The sequence below is a fragment of the Trachemys scripta genome, chromosome 4 (genome assembly GCF_013100865.1).
Source record: "Trachemys scripta elegans isolate TJP31775 chromosome 4, CAS_Tse_1.0, whole genome shotgun sequence".
Lineage (NCBI taxonomy): Eukaryota > Metazoa > Chordata > Testudines > Emydidae > Trachemys > Trachemys scripta.
The window spans coordinates 109,948,381-109,963,102 of record NC_048301.1 but is presented as its reverse complement, the minus strand read 5'-3'; the positions used below and the strand labels follow the sequence as shown (position 1 = coordinate 109,963,102).

Genomic DNA, 14,722 nt, shown 5'->3' with positions numbered 1-14,722 from the left:
GATGTGCAGATCCCCTTCCCCATACAAGGCCCAGATCTGGGGTAGGAACTCTGGATCACCTCTCTCCTCCATCTTGATGCCACCAGCTCTTATGTGCAATGCCATGGCCCCTCCAATCTTACCAGGGTCAGGGAGGGCCCAGGGAGAGATGGGATTTGGTAGCTGAGTGATGGAGGAGGGTGCCCAGAGGCACAAAAGGAACTTAGCAGTGTTTGTGAAGCATATTCAGGATAATTTGATCAAATGTTTCCTGAGATGCACATCCAATATGAGATGCTCCTAATTATCAGAATGCTCTAGAGCCCATGTGTGCAGCTATACTGGCATAATAATAATATATGGAGATATACCTATCTCATAGAACTGGAAGGGACCTTGAAAGGTCATTGAGTCCAGTCCCCTTCCTTCACTAGGCAGGACCAAATACTGTCCCTGACAGTTGTTTCTTTTGCCCCAGATGGCCCCCTCAAGGATTGAACTCATAACCCTGGGTTTAGCAGGCCAATGCTCAAACCACTGAGTACTGATTGCAACAGAGTCTGGGATTTGTGGTAAAAATTTGGGGCCAGTGGAAGGGGGATCCCAATCTATGGCCCCCAAAAAATGAGGTTTTAATTTTCAAAATGCTCCAACATCCATGTCCATAGGACAGTTATCTTGAATATTGGTACGGGACAATAGGAGCCAGGGTGTACGTTATGGTGCAAATTTGGTCAAAAGGTTCCTCAGATACAGCCCCCACCCCACTAAGGACCTCATTTTAATATATTAAAATTACTCTAAAATCCACAGGCAGGGGAGTGAGGTGGCAGCCTTGAAAACTGGCATTCTGCAACAGGGCATAGGATCATAGGAGATGGGGGAGAGTACCCATTGAGATGAATGGGGTGGTTCATGCCTCCCACAGCTGATGTGTCATTTCCATGGATGAATGGAGAGGTTCAAGCCTCCGCAATCCTCCTGTGCTGCGGAGTGCTGTGCAGAGCCTTTTCCCCCTCTGTTAGTCCCTGAAGTGGAATATGGAGTCTTGGGCTTCCCTCCCCTTTTCTGCCTCCAGCTGGTACCTGTGCTCCTGCAGCTACTACTTTCCCTTCTCCCCATAGCCCCTCCAGCTGATGTAGACATTAGCCACACCAAGGATATGGATGCTCCTTTTAGAGGGTGATGTGTAAGTTTCCATGCATGGTCATCTCACTGATGATGTGCAGGAAAACGGGGGCTGGGGTAAACAAGGGGAGGCCAGCTACCGAGAGCAAAAGCAACACTACACACACACAAAATATTTGTTTCTTTGTTCATCAGCAACACACACAACAACCCACTCCACAATATACGCACCTCACTGCATTATCCTGTACTTCCACAATACACACACAACTCACCCCACAATACACACCCACTTCAAAACCCTGTATGCCCGCAACACCCCCCCACTCCAAAACTACTACTCCCACATACACAAACCACCCCAGAATACACACACAACATACCACAACCCTAAACCATCGCCCACCCCTCCAGAACTCCACACACCACAAAAACACATACGCACCAGGCCAAAGCCCTTCATCCCCTTCACACACACCCCATCACACAGGCGTCATCACAATACACACACACACACACGGGTGCCTAGCTAGACTTCCTCTGGCCAGTGAGTGGCTCTCTTGTCATCAGTCTGGGCCGAACGCCACCGCAGCCAGCAGCCATAACTACGGAGCGCACCCCAGCGAGCCACATGTGCATTCCAGATGTGCGTTCCACAGCTGCGCGCCCAGCTTCCCTTGTGGGCAGCCCCTTTAGAACGGAGCCGGCAGCTGCTGCTGGCACCGGTGCCGAGCGGGAAGTCCTCTCCCAATGATTTTTTTTCCACTCAGAAGCCTCTTTGCAAGGTCTCACCCGCCGGAAGGGCGGTATAGGCTCACCCCCGCTGCCATTAGCCGGTGCAGGAGTCTCCTCCCTCCGGCCCCTTGCATTTGGCGTGGGATTGGCTGCTCCGGCCCCACAGCTGACAAGCCGGAGCTCCTCCCCTGCCAGGCCCGCACCCGATATAACACTGTCCCCCTCCCCTCTCTGCTGCTCATCAGGTGCAGGCAGTGGTGGGGGGAGCAGGCGAAGGAAGAGGGCAGAGCAGGAAGGGACCGGCACAGGAAGGAAGGCGCATCGCATCGCATCCATTCCCCTTTATCCCGGGCCAGGGCCGGCAAAGCCCAGTAGAATGTGAGCGGGAAGAGCGACGCACGCGGATCGGGGGTGCCACAACTTCTGCCCCTAGCTCGCTCTTGCCGGGCTTGGCTTGCCCCTGCTCCGGTCCTCCGCTCGCATTGCCCAGGCGGGGCGTTTGTCCGCTGAGGGCTTGGCGAGCCTCGGCTGCCCTCTGCCCTCCCCCCTCCCCGCCTAATCTCTCTCTTCCCAGAGACGCTGCTAGGCGGGGAGGCGATGTTCCCTCTGGACTCCACCTGGAGTATCTCCTTCGCGGGCTGTGGGTTCTTGGGGGTGTACCACATCGGGGTAGCCAGCTGCCTCCAGGAGCATGCCCCCTTCCTGGTAGCCAACGCCAAGACGATCTACGGAGCCTCCGCCGGAGCCTTGACTGCCACGGCCCTGGTCACTGGAGCCTGCTTGGGTGAGGAGTTCATAGCTTTGGGGTGCGCGGTGGTGGGAAGTCAAATAGCCTGTCCCCGCTGCTAGTGCAGGGCAGATCCGGCCTTATGCCTTCCCAGCCCATGTAAAGTAGGGCCGGTGTGTGTGTGTCAACTGGGGGGAGGGATAGCTCAGTAACTTGGGGTTGTGACTCGCGCGTGTGTGTCATAAACGGGTGTGTGTGGTGGCGGAGGAGGGGGCGTTCATGAGCCTGCCCTAGATCCTAGCTAGATGGGAGGTGGGCAATGGGATGGAAAAGTTTGAGATCCACTGGACAAGAGAAGGCCGATAAGGGATCCTCTCTGTTCATCACAGGAACAAAAAATACACTCGAATATGCGAACTATTTTGCCCCCAGGCGATCCCTTTTGCTGGTAAATTCTGTGCTGCATATAAGCAGTTTTGTTTTTTAATGTAGAAGCTCTTTGAACCGGGGACTGACTGTTTCTTATGGCTCCTCTTCATGGGGAAATTGAACAGAATAACTGTTGAGGAATAAGCTATTTGGGAACAGCTCACCCTGTGGACACTCTATTCTGGAATAAAAGTGTCTCAATTTTAGAAGAGTACCCACATGGGATCTCTTTTTCTTAAATTATATGTATCCACCTCTAAGGAATTACTTCTCCTCGATTTCCCCCTCCAAAATATCCTTTCAAGTTAGTTTGTTTCTTGTTACATAAGACCATTCAGGAGCACAGACTAAAACCAAAGAGGGACATTTGATCTGAAATGGAAAGTGAAAACACATCCATAAACAACAAGACTAATATGGGTTATGTGGATAGACTTCAGTGAAGCTGGTTTTAGTGATCACTATGGGCCTGATATAGCCTATGAAAACTTATAAAAGGATACCTAATGAGTATGGTGGCTCTGTACTGGATGTCAATTTATAGTATAGTTGATGGAAGTCTTTAATGCAGGGGTGGGCAAACTTTTTGGCCTGAGGGCCACATCTGGGAATAGAAATTGTATGGCTCACAAAATTGAATGCTCACAAAATTGGGGTTGGGGTGAGGGAGGGGGTGAGGGCTCTGCTTGGGGTGGGGGCAGCATGCAGAGTAGAGCCCCCTGGCTGCCCCTACATGTCGGAGCCAGAGGGGGTCCATGCTGCTGCTTCCAGGAGCTGCGTGGAGCAGCCCCAACCCTGCTCCTGGGCTGGAGCGCTGGAGTGGGGAAAGCCCCAGACCCTGCTCCCCAGCGGGCGCTCGGGGGCCGGATTAAAACGGCTGGTGGGCTGGATCCAGCCCATGGGCCGTAGTTTGCCCGCCCCTGCTTTAGAGCATGTCTTGCAATGAAACTGTTTTGTACGTTGTAATGCAATGATAAAATTTGTTCTAAAAAGGTACTTTTGTTATAACATTATCACGTTAGGTGGGAACTGCTGTGCATTCATTGTACTGGACTAGAATTATGGCTGTGTGATGCAGATTGATCAAAGCAATTAATACAGGAAATTAAGCATGACTTTTTTTTATATATAATATATATAAAAAAATCTGCATCATTGTTGGACCACAGCGGCACAGGCTAAGCGAAGATTCAGCTTTTGATTAAGTTCTGTAACTTCAGTGTAGTTAAAAGAAACATACTCATTGCTCATTGTCACTCTTTTACCACCGTTTGGGGATGGAAAGTTACAGCAGATGAGTTCTTAATGGCTTTGTACTGGAAGCAGAAAAGTGACTGGAGAAAAAGTGGGGGCAGCATATAATGTGCTTATGAGTTTGATTATCTGTGTCTCCAAGAAATGGGGAAATCTCTTTAAATAGAGAGGCTGAAAATAAGGGGGACAAGGGGGTAATCACCTTTCTAAACCTGCTCTTTTGCAGTATTCAGCCTTCTGCTTAGATGTTTCCTCTGGAACGTAAAAGGAAACGTAGCTTTACAGAATATCTCCTGCACAGGTCACCAAGTTTTGTTTTGTTTGTGTATGCCATGGACAGCAACTAAGTGAGATCATAGGGGGCCTTGTGGTTGTTCATTCCTGAACTGCTTACGAGACCCTATAATACAAAGTGTTCAGTGATGCTGTCAAGGCTGATTCCCCACTCTGGCTCTTCGAGTGCAGGAGGTGGGGGCCCACAAGGATTTTAAAAATTAATACTTGCCACTCCCGGATTGTATTAAACTCCCAAGGTTACAGCTTCTCTCTGACCTTGGCTTGGTAAATGCTGCCACCACCCAAATGCAAAACCCGTTTTGGAACCCAGGAAGACGCACTTGGGAATTCCTTCCTGTGGGGTACCCTCAAGCCCTTTCACCCACCCCCTTTCAGGGAAGAGCTGAGAAAGAAAACAAAGGAAATTAACTGTTGCTCCCAGCTAATTAAACAACCTGTGCCCAAACCTCTTAGGACACCAAAAATCCAATCCTGTTCTTAGAAAATACATCTGGAACTTAGGCTTTTGCTAAATTTTAAGAGCAATTCCAAAAATTAAGCACCCAAAATAGCTTTCTTGGGGGTTCAGCTTAAAGGTTACAAGCAAACCAAAACATCTGGGGTTAGCACAGAAGAGTCCATTAGCCATAAGAAATAAACAGAAATAACCCTAATTGCGTCTTTTTAAACATTCCTGATCTAATTACACATTTGGGAGTTCGAAATAAGTAGTTCTAGGTATGATCTGATTTATAATCATACCTGGCTTAAAGCCTCTCATAGGGGAACAGGGAGCAGTTATGCTCTTTCCTGGAGAAAAACAGACACAAAGGGGAAGTTGTGGGTTTTTTTATTTATTTTATTGTTTTTTCCCCATTTTTAAAAGTTCTAGCCTTCCCATTGGCTCTTTTGGCCAGGTGCCCACTCAGTTTCCTTTAACTGGGGGACTTTTTTAACTCTTTACAGGTAAAGCAAGCAGAGAACAGCTAACTGGATGGCTGGGTGTCTCCTCCCTCCCCCCGCCCCCTTCATTTATCATAGATGAAATGTCCAGGAAACTTTAGTCCCTTGGTGGACTGGACTGCCAGACCTGTATAGCTAAGAAATGCCCCCATGTGCAATATGCAGCAATATAATGGATTAAAAAATGTTCAGTGTAACTAAACTGAGGAGTGTGTATATGTGTGTGTATGTGTATATAATATATGGCATGTTTTGTGTTTGGCTGCGAAGAAGGGGTTAACAATGGCTCACAAGCATCTGCCTCTTTATACTGTACTATCTCACTCTAAACCTGGGCACAATAATAAGTGGTTATACTTGCCGTTTGTCGTCCTCTCCTCTCTCTTGAGCCCTGGATATGAGGCCTTTTAAAAGGTTCTGTCTATTCTGTGGGACCTGCTGTGGTTTTGGAGTGGGGGTCCTACGTGCAATGGATCAGGTCAACTTATGTGGCAAGACCAAACCATGTTTTACCTACTTTGGGGACCTAAAGGCCAGTGGCTCTCAGCCTTTCCAGACTACTGAACCCTTTCAGGAGTCTGATTTGTTTTGCATACCCCCCAAGTTACACCTCACTTAAACTACTTGCTTACAAAATCAGACCTCAAAATACAAAAGTGTGACAGCATGGTATTACTGAAAGACTGACTTTCTCATTTTTACCATAGAATTATAAAATAAATAAATTGGAATATAAATATTGTACTTGCATGTCCATGTATAGAGCATATAAACAAGTCATTGGCTGTGTGAAATTTTAGTTTGTACTGACTTTGTACCCCTGGTTGAGAACCACTGCTATAGACTGTAACTGGTTTTCTCTCAAATGACTACTTCCACAGTGATGACCAGCCTAGATATAATTGCACCCTGTGGGATCTTAAACACTTATTTGTTGGGAGTTTGCCAGAATGTACCTTGGGTGGGGAGTATATGGGGCATCCAAACTGCAGTCTGGGACTATAGCCTTGCTCCTTGTGCCAGTTGCTCTGGTGAAGGGGGTAGGACTTCTTTAATCTATCACTTCCCATGGAGGAGTCAATCTAGCGAGAACTGCCACTGACAGGGACTCCCTTGATGCAGCTGCTTCTCTGTCAGCCACAACTTTGTTCCATGGCAGAACAATTAGGCCATGTCTATATGTACAGCGCTGCAGCGGCACAATTGTGCCAATATAGCTCTGACGCTGCAGTGCTTGAGGTGAAGATGCTCTATGCTGATGGGAGAGAGCTCTCCCATGAGCACAACACCTCCTCCCACTTCCACAAGCAGCAGAAGCTATAGCAGCTGGAGAAGCTCTCCTGCCGACATAGCGCTGTGCACACAAGCTCTTAATGTCGGTGTAACTAATGTCACTCAGGGGAGTGGTTTATAAGTTATGCCGACATAGGCTGTAGGGTAGACATAACCTTAGTTTCTAATCGGAGAATCCCATTGCCACCCTGTTCTGTGGGAGAACTGGTGTAAACAAGAGACCGGGTGCCAGGAACTCCTGAGTACTGCTTCTGGCTCGGACACAGATTCCCTTTGTAGCCTCAAGCAAGTCACTTATCCTGTCTATCTCTATTACTACTGTTTGTATTCCGGTAGCACCTACAGTTATACCAGGTGCTGTCTGCACACAGTCCCTGCCCCCAAAGAATTCACAGTCAGGGACTTCTATAAACTAGGATTAATAATATTTATTTGCCTATATCCTGGGAGGTATTGGGGAATAAGTGCTGAGGAGAGACAAGCCTAAAACCGGATCCTCAGCTGGTGTGAATCAACACAACTCCATTGAAGTCAATGAAGCCAATTTGATTTATGCCTGCAGAGGATTCAGTACCTAGATTCAAACCCTTCTGTGTTCTGTAGGGTGCTTTGAAATCTGATCTGAACTTGGCATCTCCAGTCTATTTCTGTAGCTGTGTGTGGAGCTCTGTAGGTAGCTGGCACCTGTCATTTTCTGTTAATGGGAGGACAGAAGAGTCAACAGAATGCAAGGTGGCTGATTCTGGTTTGCCACTGAAAGTAAAAGTGGCCTTGGTGCCCGGATGAGGCATGTCCAACAGTCCCTGCACCTCATCCCTGTTGTAAACACTTGACTCTGAACTCTAGACTGTAGTTCGGGGGTTAGGCTTGGGGAGTGCGTGGACTGAATCACTAATGGGAGAGGACACAAAGGTTGCAGATTCCTGCACTTGTCAGCAAAACAGCTTGTTCCAGGAAAAGCTATCAGTGGCTGCATGACAAAGGCAGGAAGCCGGGTGGTAGCAAGTGCTGCAGGGGATCGGTTGCTCAGGGTTCTAATGCTAATTGTGGCAACTGTCCTGTGGTGCCCTCTGGTCTTCAAATTAGAACACTAAAGTATCTTTGTTTCTTTTGATAGGCAGGGGGGCACTTCGGAGAAGCCCTGTTTGTTTGCCTGCAGATATGATTGAGGCTATGATGCATCTGTGCCTTGCCTCTGAATTCAACCGGACCCCATCATGCCATGTTAAATGCTGTCTGGGCAGGGGTGAGGTTCTTTTGTATGTTAGAGCATTTTACCTGATTTCATTTCTGTCTCAAAAGTCCTGATCAAAGTCAGTGGAAAGACTCCTCCTGTCCGCTTCACTGGGCTTTGAGTCAAAGCCCCAAATCCCCTACAGTCAGGCTTCTGTTAGTAGCAACATCTTCCCAGTCCGCACTTGGTCCCTGCAGCATGTAACTATCATGGTCTGCGATTGCCTCCAGCTTGTCATTGGGTTGATTTCCCCATCGTTCCTGACTTTGGAGCAATTTATTTGTATTCTGGTTGAGCACCAGTCAAGATCAGGGCCTCAGTGTGGTGGGTGCTGTACAAACATGGAACAGAGTCCCTGACCAAAGAACTGTTACTTTAAACAGGGGCAAGATGCTACAGTGAGTGAGGAACATGAGGCAAAGACAAGGGTAATAGTGGAAGGAACATAGTTGTGTATATTAGCTCTGTTTGGGCTCTTACTTAGAAATAATGTAGGTGAACCAGAGATATTAATAAATCATGAATGGACCCTCACCTAGCTATTGTTAGGCAGTTTACCCTCTGTGGGTATCACAGTGGATTGAGGATTTTGGATTCTTCCCAGAGAGTAGCTGCAATAGCAGCTTATGGTCTACATTTGAAGTACATAAGGCAGTGTCCTACACTGGTACAATGTCTGTGCACTTGGTGTGGAGCACATTCTACATTAGAATCCTCTTAAAGTGAACTTGAATATAGATAAATACTTGTAGAGTCCCAAACAATTTCAAAGCATTGCAATAAGCAAATAGCTGTAGGTAGAATGAACCACTTTTAAAATGTAGCCATGTCTGGGTCAGAGGAGAAAGCTGTTTTTAAACAGTGGGGAAGTGAGATGGGGCAAACTTGGATATGAACTCTAGGGCAGAACTCTGTTCTTAGTGCTGTGGACTCATTGAACTGGGGACCTTTTCTACTCTGCAGTAAAATCTCTCCTGACTCCCTTTGAGTGATCTATTACCATCTCCAATATTCCCATAGCATAGTTGATAGATCTGCTTTAGAGGGATGACTGCCGATATCAACTCTTCTGGAATTTGAACCTGTGGTTCTAGAGAACCATGGCATTTTAAACCTGATGCTTAGACCAGCAGATCATCCCTTCTGGCTTATGTAACCTATAATGTCCATGGACCTGTAACCATCTCTGGTATTCCTGTAACATGCAACTGCTCTCTCCTGTAGAGTAGCATAAATAAATGCAGATTGGCTCTGCTAAATCAGCCACTTTTTCAAGGAGGAGGTGGATTTATTGTATACACCTGGCTACCATGAAAACACGTTATCAGTGGGAGCCTCAATGATTCACCTGAAGCATAAATCAGCTGTGACACTATCAGCAAATGCCATAAAGCATGTAAGGACATCACCAGTAATGAGAATCCTGCACACACGGCTGTGAGCCAACATAGAGGAGGCCACAGATTTATGAGCAGGATAATATTGTTTGCTCATGACATTCTTTAAGAGGTTGTCCTTAAGTTAGAGGCTATACGAAGGTTTTATTGGTGTCATAGTTAAGACCTTTTGTCCCAGCCTTGATCTGGGACTAGGCAATGGCTATTTGATGTTCAGGTATATGCTCTCAGGTGATAACATAACAAGCTGTCATGTGACCACAAGAAAGAACACTGCTCAACACCAGAGACCTTTGTGGGGGCAGCACATTTTTCTTCTTTCTGCTGAGGTTCACTGAGGTCAATGAACAATAATAACCCCTTGCTAAAAAGGACACCTAGGGAGTTTGTTCATAGAGTGTACAAACAATGGCTTATCAACAGACAGCAGAGGTTACTGTGTATGGAAAATGTTGGACCAAATCCTCCATTAATATAAATAGGCAGAGCTGCTCTGAAATCAGAGTGACCCCATCTTATATTAGCTGTCTGGCTGGTGAAGTGTAGATTGGGAGGCAATAGTCTGATTTCCTGTGCAATCATGGAAAGAGGGAGGGACATGGGACAGCCTGAAGCTGTTTCCGCATGAAAAGGAGATTTTCCCCCCCCCCCCCCGTCCCAGATATAAATTGCGTAGTTGTGGCGTGTGGATGGCTTCTTGAGATACTGGGAAGAACTTGTGTGGAAATCTGCAATTGTGCATGGTGCCTCACAAACACACTTAAGAAAGGGGCCCCTCAAACTTTAATTAGCTGCTATGGCCTTGTTTGGAAGAACTGCCTCCTTGCATTTACATGAAAATACTCCATTGGTTGTGTGTGGTGTAGTGGTTTCTCCCCCCCCCCCCCCCCCGCGCGATCAGTAGAACATACTCCAGAATCAGTAGAGGTGAAGCCCTGAGTCTTAAATTAAGATGGTATGATGCATCCACACAAGCACCATCTGCATGCCGTCAAATCTGTCAGTTGAAAATGTCCTTGGCTTGCAAACTGACAGTTCCCCTCCCACCCTGGTTCCATAGGTCCCTGCAGTTGTTGCACCCTCACTAGTCTCCCCAGCTGGAAAAAGATGACAGCAATAATGATTGATCATGATTACTTGCTCACCTCTAGAGAAATCCTTTTAAGATCCTGTGAGGCCTGTTTATAATATGGAAAGTCTTTTCTTGTGTTTGTTTGCCATCAGCCACTGCTAATGCATCTCAGGTTAGCATTTTATCTGAAGAGAAATGGTAATTCTATTTCATTAACCTTTCAAAGGATTATGTCAAGACTGGGCTCGTCAAGACTGAATCAGTCCTTTCTTCCTCAAAAATCTCTTCTGAGTCTGAAAACTTAAGGCTTGTGAGCTGTATGTGTCTGTTTGTCCAGTAGCCAGTTGGACCACTTCCTCTAAATTGGGTGACTCAACCACATTAACTTCCAAAGCACTGGGTTTGCAGATGATTGTGGTTGGGCTCTTGCCTCACACTCCCTCTCCACTCAGCCCAGACTATCTGGGCCCAACTCTCTTGATGCCTTGCGTCTTCTGTCGTTTCCACACGTGCAAAGTGGGTGTAATATACCTGACCAGCATGAGTGAGTGAAGCCTTCTGATGTAGTTGCATATTGTACAAGCCCCATACCGCAGTAAGGGACCATGCAAGTGGCGAAGCAGTGGAGAATCGGGCCCTCTGTTCACATGAGCTGGCAGGGTTTGGAAACTGACAAGAATCCTGCTGTCAAAGAGCACTATCTTCGGGAGTTTCAGCACCCTCTCAGCTCACAAGAATGGAGCAAAGACAGTGGGTGGCATTTACAGCAATGCCCCAGGCAAAATACAGCTGATGCCTTAATGCTGAGCCTGCTGGCATCCTCTCACACTGGTGGCTTTTCCTCATAGCCTCTAAACTTGCCCACTTCTGTTACCCAATTCAACCCTTTGGCTCCCTCACTCCTTCAGTTTCTAAGTGTGCCTGGTGGCACAGAAGGGAGGGGAGCTGGACTGTAGCCTAGCCTAGGATCTCCCAGAATCCTAGAGATTTAGGAGTGGTCACTCTGTAGCACTCTTGTCAGGCTGTCTGGCTTGTCAAGCAGTAACAAGTACATTAAAGGGGTTGGCTGATAGTTTCCCCTTCCTCATCTTTTTTGCTAACCACTGTGGCTTTCGAGGGTAAGCTTGAGCCTGTTGGAAGAGGCCACAAAGTGATTAGAATGTCCTGTGACCTTTCTAAGATCCCTCCTGGGAGGGAGGCATTAATCCACTCAATTAGAGCTTACCTGTGAGGCTGAGGCCTGGCCTGCCAAGACACCTCTTAATAAAATGCACCTGAAGATTCTGACTCAGATTTCCTGGGCAGAAGAACAAAGAGGTCTGTCTGATCATGTTCAGGACTGGTTGTGGGCACAGCCAACAACTTGTGACATCTGTTCACAGTACTGCGCAGGCCGCATGGAACATGTTTCTGTGGAAAGTGTTTAGGCATTTTAGTTGGAGATCAAAGAGACATTGATGTGATCCCAGCAGGGATTAATTAGGGCAGGTAACTTGCCTGGTCTAATCAGTGCCTGGGGTGGCTGAGGTGTGGAAGTCTGCCATTACATTTCAGGTGCAGCCTTCGGGGGCTTTGTAACTACCTGTGATCAGACTGCAGGGGGAGGGGGGGAAGTCCTTTAGCACTTCCTGGATCCCAGTAGGATCAGACTGCAGGAGCTTCAGGCTCTTAAAGGAATGATCCCCAAACTATGAATGGAAGTGTAGGGATTTCACTGCAGACTGGTGTATTGGGGGCTAATCTGAGGAGCTCTATAATTAGCGCATTGCATCCTGCTGGCCACTTCCCATAGCCTACAGCTACATTACTCATCCTCATGACGCAGAGGATCATTACAGGAGGATGATTCCTCTCTGCCTCCCCACAACATGGCTAAGGGATTCGGATACAGATCTCTCTCCAAGTCATGGTTTTCCCCTCTTAAGTCTTGGACCTTATCCATGCTGGGAGATTTGCCTTGATTCCAGCCATGGCCAACCAATTCAGTGGAGCAAACACCCACTGTTACTGTGGAGCATATCTACTGTGATGGAACCAGGATGAGCTGCACCAGTACAAATAGTGGCTCTTCACTGCCTGTGCTGGTGCAGGTGTAGCTGTTGTGATGGCTGCAGCCATCACAAGTGCCCAGTGTATGAAGCCCTGGTGAATGTGTTTTGAGCAGCCATTTTCCAGAGCCTGGGTTGAGTGAGAAACCTTGATTATCCTTCCTTGCTGTGAAGGGGAAATGGGTTCACACCACAAAGTCCCTTGGAGTTTTTGAAGACCCCTCTTTTGGAGGTAGGATTTGAAGGCTGCAGCACCATTTGGAGCTTTAGCCTGGTGCAAAGTCTTGAAGACTTTCTCCATTGCCAAATATGGTTGAGGAGTGGGCAGAAATTGAGATTGTAATGATTGGGTGAGCCCTTCAACAATCCCCAAAGCAAGACCAACATGACATGCCCCAATTCACCTCTTAGTGGGGTCCCTGGATGCAGCTTATTTAGGGCTTGGCTAGACAGGAAGGTTATGCTGGCATATGGTAGGGTGTGAATTTTAAACCACAATAGTTAAACTAGTATAACTCCCTGTGCTGACGCCCTTATTCTGAAATAAAAGTGCGTGGAAGAGCTACCAGTATAGTTCTACTCTCCCATGTTGACCAGCCCTAAGTCTCCTAAAATACATGCATGTACAGAGAAGCCAATTCCAGGCACATTCTTAGCTCTGTGAGGGTTCTGCTCTGCCTGGCAGATCTCGCTAGACTCTCTGCTGTCTCATGACTCCTCAGGTTTCTATCCTGTTTAACAGCCTTGTAGGAGGAGCAGAGGGTTTGCTCTTAAACTGGGCTACATGCTATGCTTTGTGACCAGTACGCTCCGATCTCAGTTGGTTAGAAACATCAGTCATAATTTTTTTTTGTGCCCAAGAATCAGCGACTTGTGGGCCATGGTTATAATCTTACTGCAATACCCAAAGATGAAGGTATCAGGACCGCAAGAGAATCTGCTAACCTTTCAGCCCTTCCTCCCCCCACCTCCGTAAGTAAATTCCATAAGGAAAGGGATTCCTCACAAAGCTAAATGTGTCCCTGGTCTCCTCCAAGTGTGACTCAGAGCAAAATTTCTCATTATGACTTAATTGCTGTCAGTTTGCCCCAAACGACCTAATGCCGCTGGAGAAAAGTTGGCTCGTGTAAGGTTGTTCTTAATGTATATCCACATGATGGAAGGGCAAAGAGGACATAGCAATTGGGGCCATAACGGGCACAGAGGCAGGCGCTTTGCATAACATAAATTGGCTGGCCTATAGTGCCAACTGGAAAAGCTGATCTCTTGTGTTAGGCTCCAAGCACATTCTGTGCACACTGCTCCTTAAGGGCCGTGTGTGTGTGTGTGTGTGCGCACACACTAATTTTCTATGCTCTTTGCTGTCTTTTATCCCAAAGATAAATGATGCAGATCGTGTATTCTTAGTGTGTATGAAAACTGTAACCCCCTTGTCTCCTTCAAACATGTCGTTATCTGAAGAATACTGTCTTCAGTGTGGTGGTCCTGGTGCACTGTTAATTAATGAGAATTGGTGCAAGCTCTTGAAGTCTATTCTTCTTCTTGTGGTAGGGGCTGATCTTGGTTGGGAGGCTCTAGCAAAAGGAGACCTCTGTACATGCACATATTAAGAGATGAGTCCCTGTGCTAAAGAAATTACAGCCTGAAGAAACAATTCAGACACAAGAAGTATTAGCCCCTTTTTATTGAGGCATAGCGAGATTAATGACTCTCCTGAGATCACAAGAGGAGCCTGTAGCAGAGCTAGAAATCGAACACAAGTCTTCTCAGGCCTAGTTCAGTGCTTTAGGCACAAGTCCATCCTTCCTATCTGGGGAATGGGAATCTTCTCTCTACATTCAATGGGATTTGGGTTAGGCCGCTAGTCCCTGGGGTAGATATATTTTAAACCATGACCACGTGGGCCTGGGTGGGATAGGAGGAAGAATACCAAGCAAGTTACTTTCCTTGCCAGTCGGACAGGAGTCATGCTGGCTGTGTGTTCATGCTCATCCCCCATGGGCTAGTTGTTGTTAACTCCCCAGACCTAGTCAGTACAGGCCCAGATCTCAACAGAAGCAGTCTGGCTTTCTCCAGTCTGAGTGAGTGACAGGAAAAACCAAGGTGATAAGGGCTGATTCTCATCAGCTGACTAGTGCAGAAATGACCTTTGTCCTTGCTGCTTTCCAAGGCAGATTGCCTGCAGAA

At 47.2% G+C, this 14,722-nt stretch overlaps 1 protein-coding gene across 2 annotated transcripts in view; it reads left to right on the top strand.

Annotated features, from left to right (window-relative positions):
- Positions 1-2,070: 2,070 nt before the first annotated feature.
- PNPLA2 (patatin like phospholipase domain containing 2) overlaps positions 2,071-14,722 on the top strand; it is a 51,156-nt gene continuing 38,504 nt past the window's right edge. The window contains exon 1 of one of the 2 annotated variants that reach the window (XM_034770355.1): positions 2,071-2,626. In XM_034770355.1, the coding sequence (XP_034626246.1) occupies positions 2,440-2,626 (187 nt within the window). In that variant the 5' untranslated portion in view covers positions 2,071-2,439. The remainder of the gene's footprint in view (positions 2,627-14,722) is intronic. The other variant, XM_034770354.1, reaches the window with a different exon arrangement.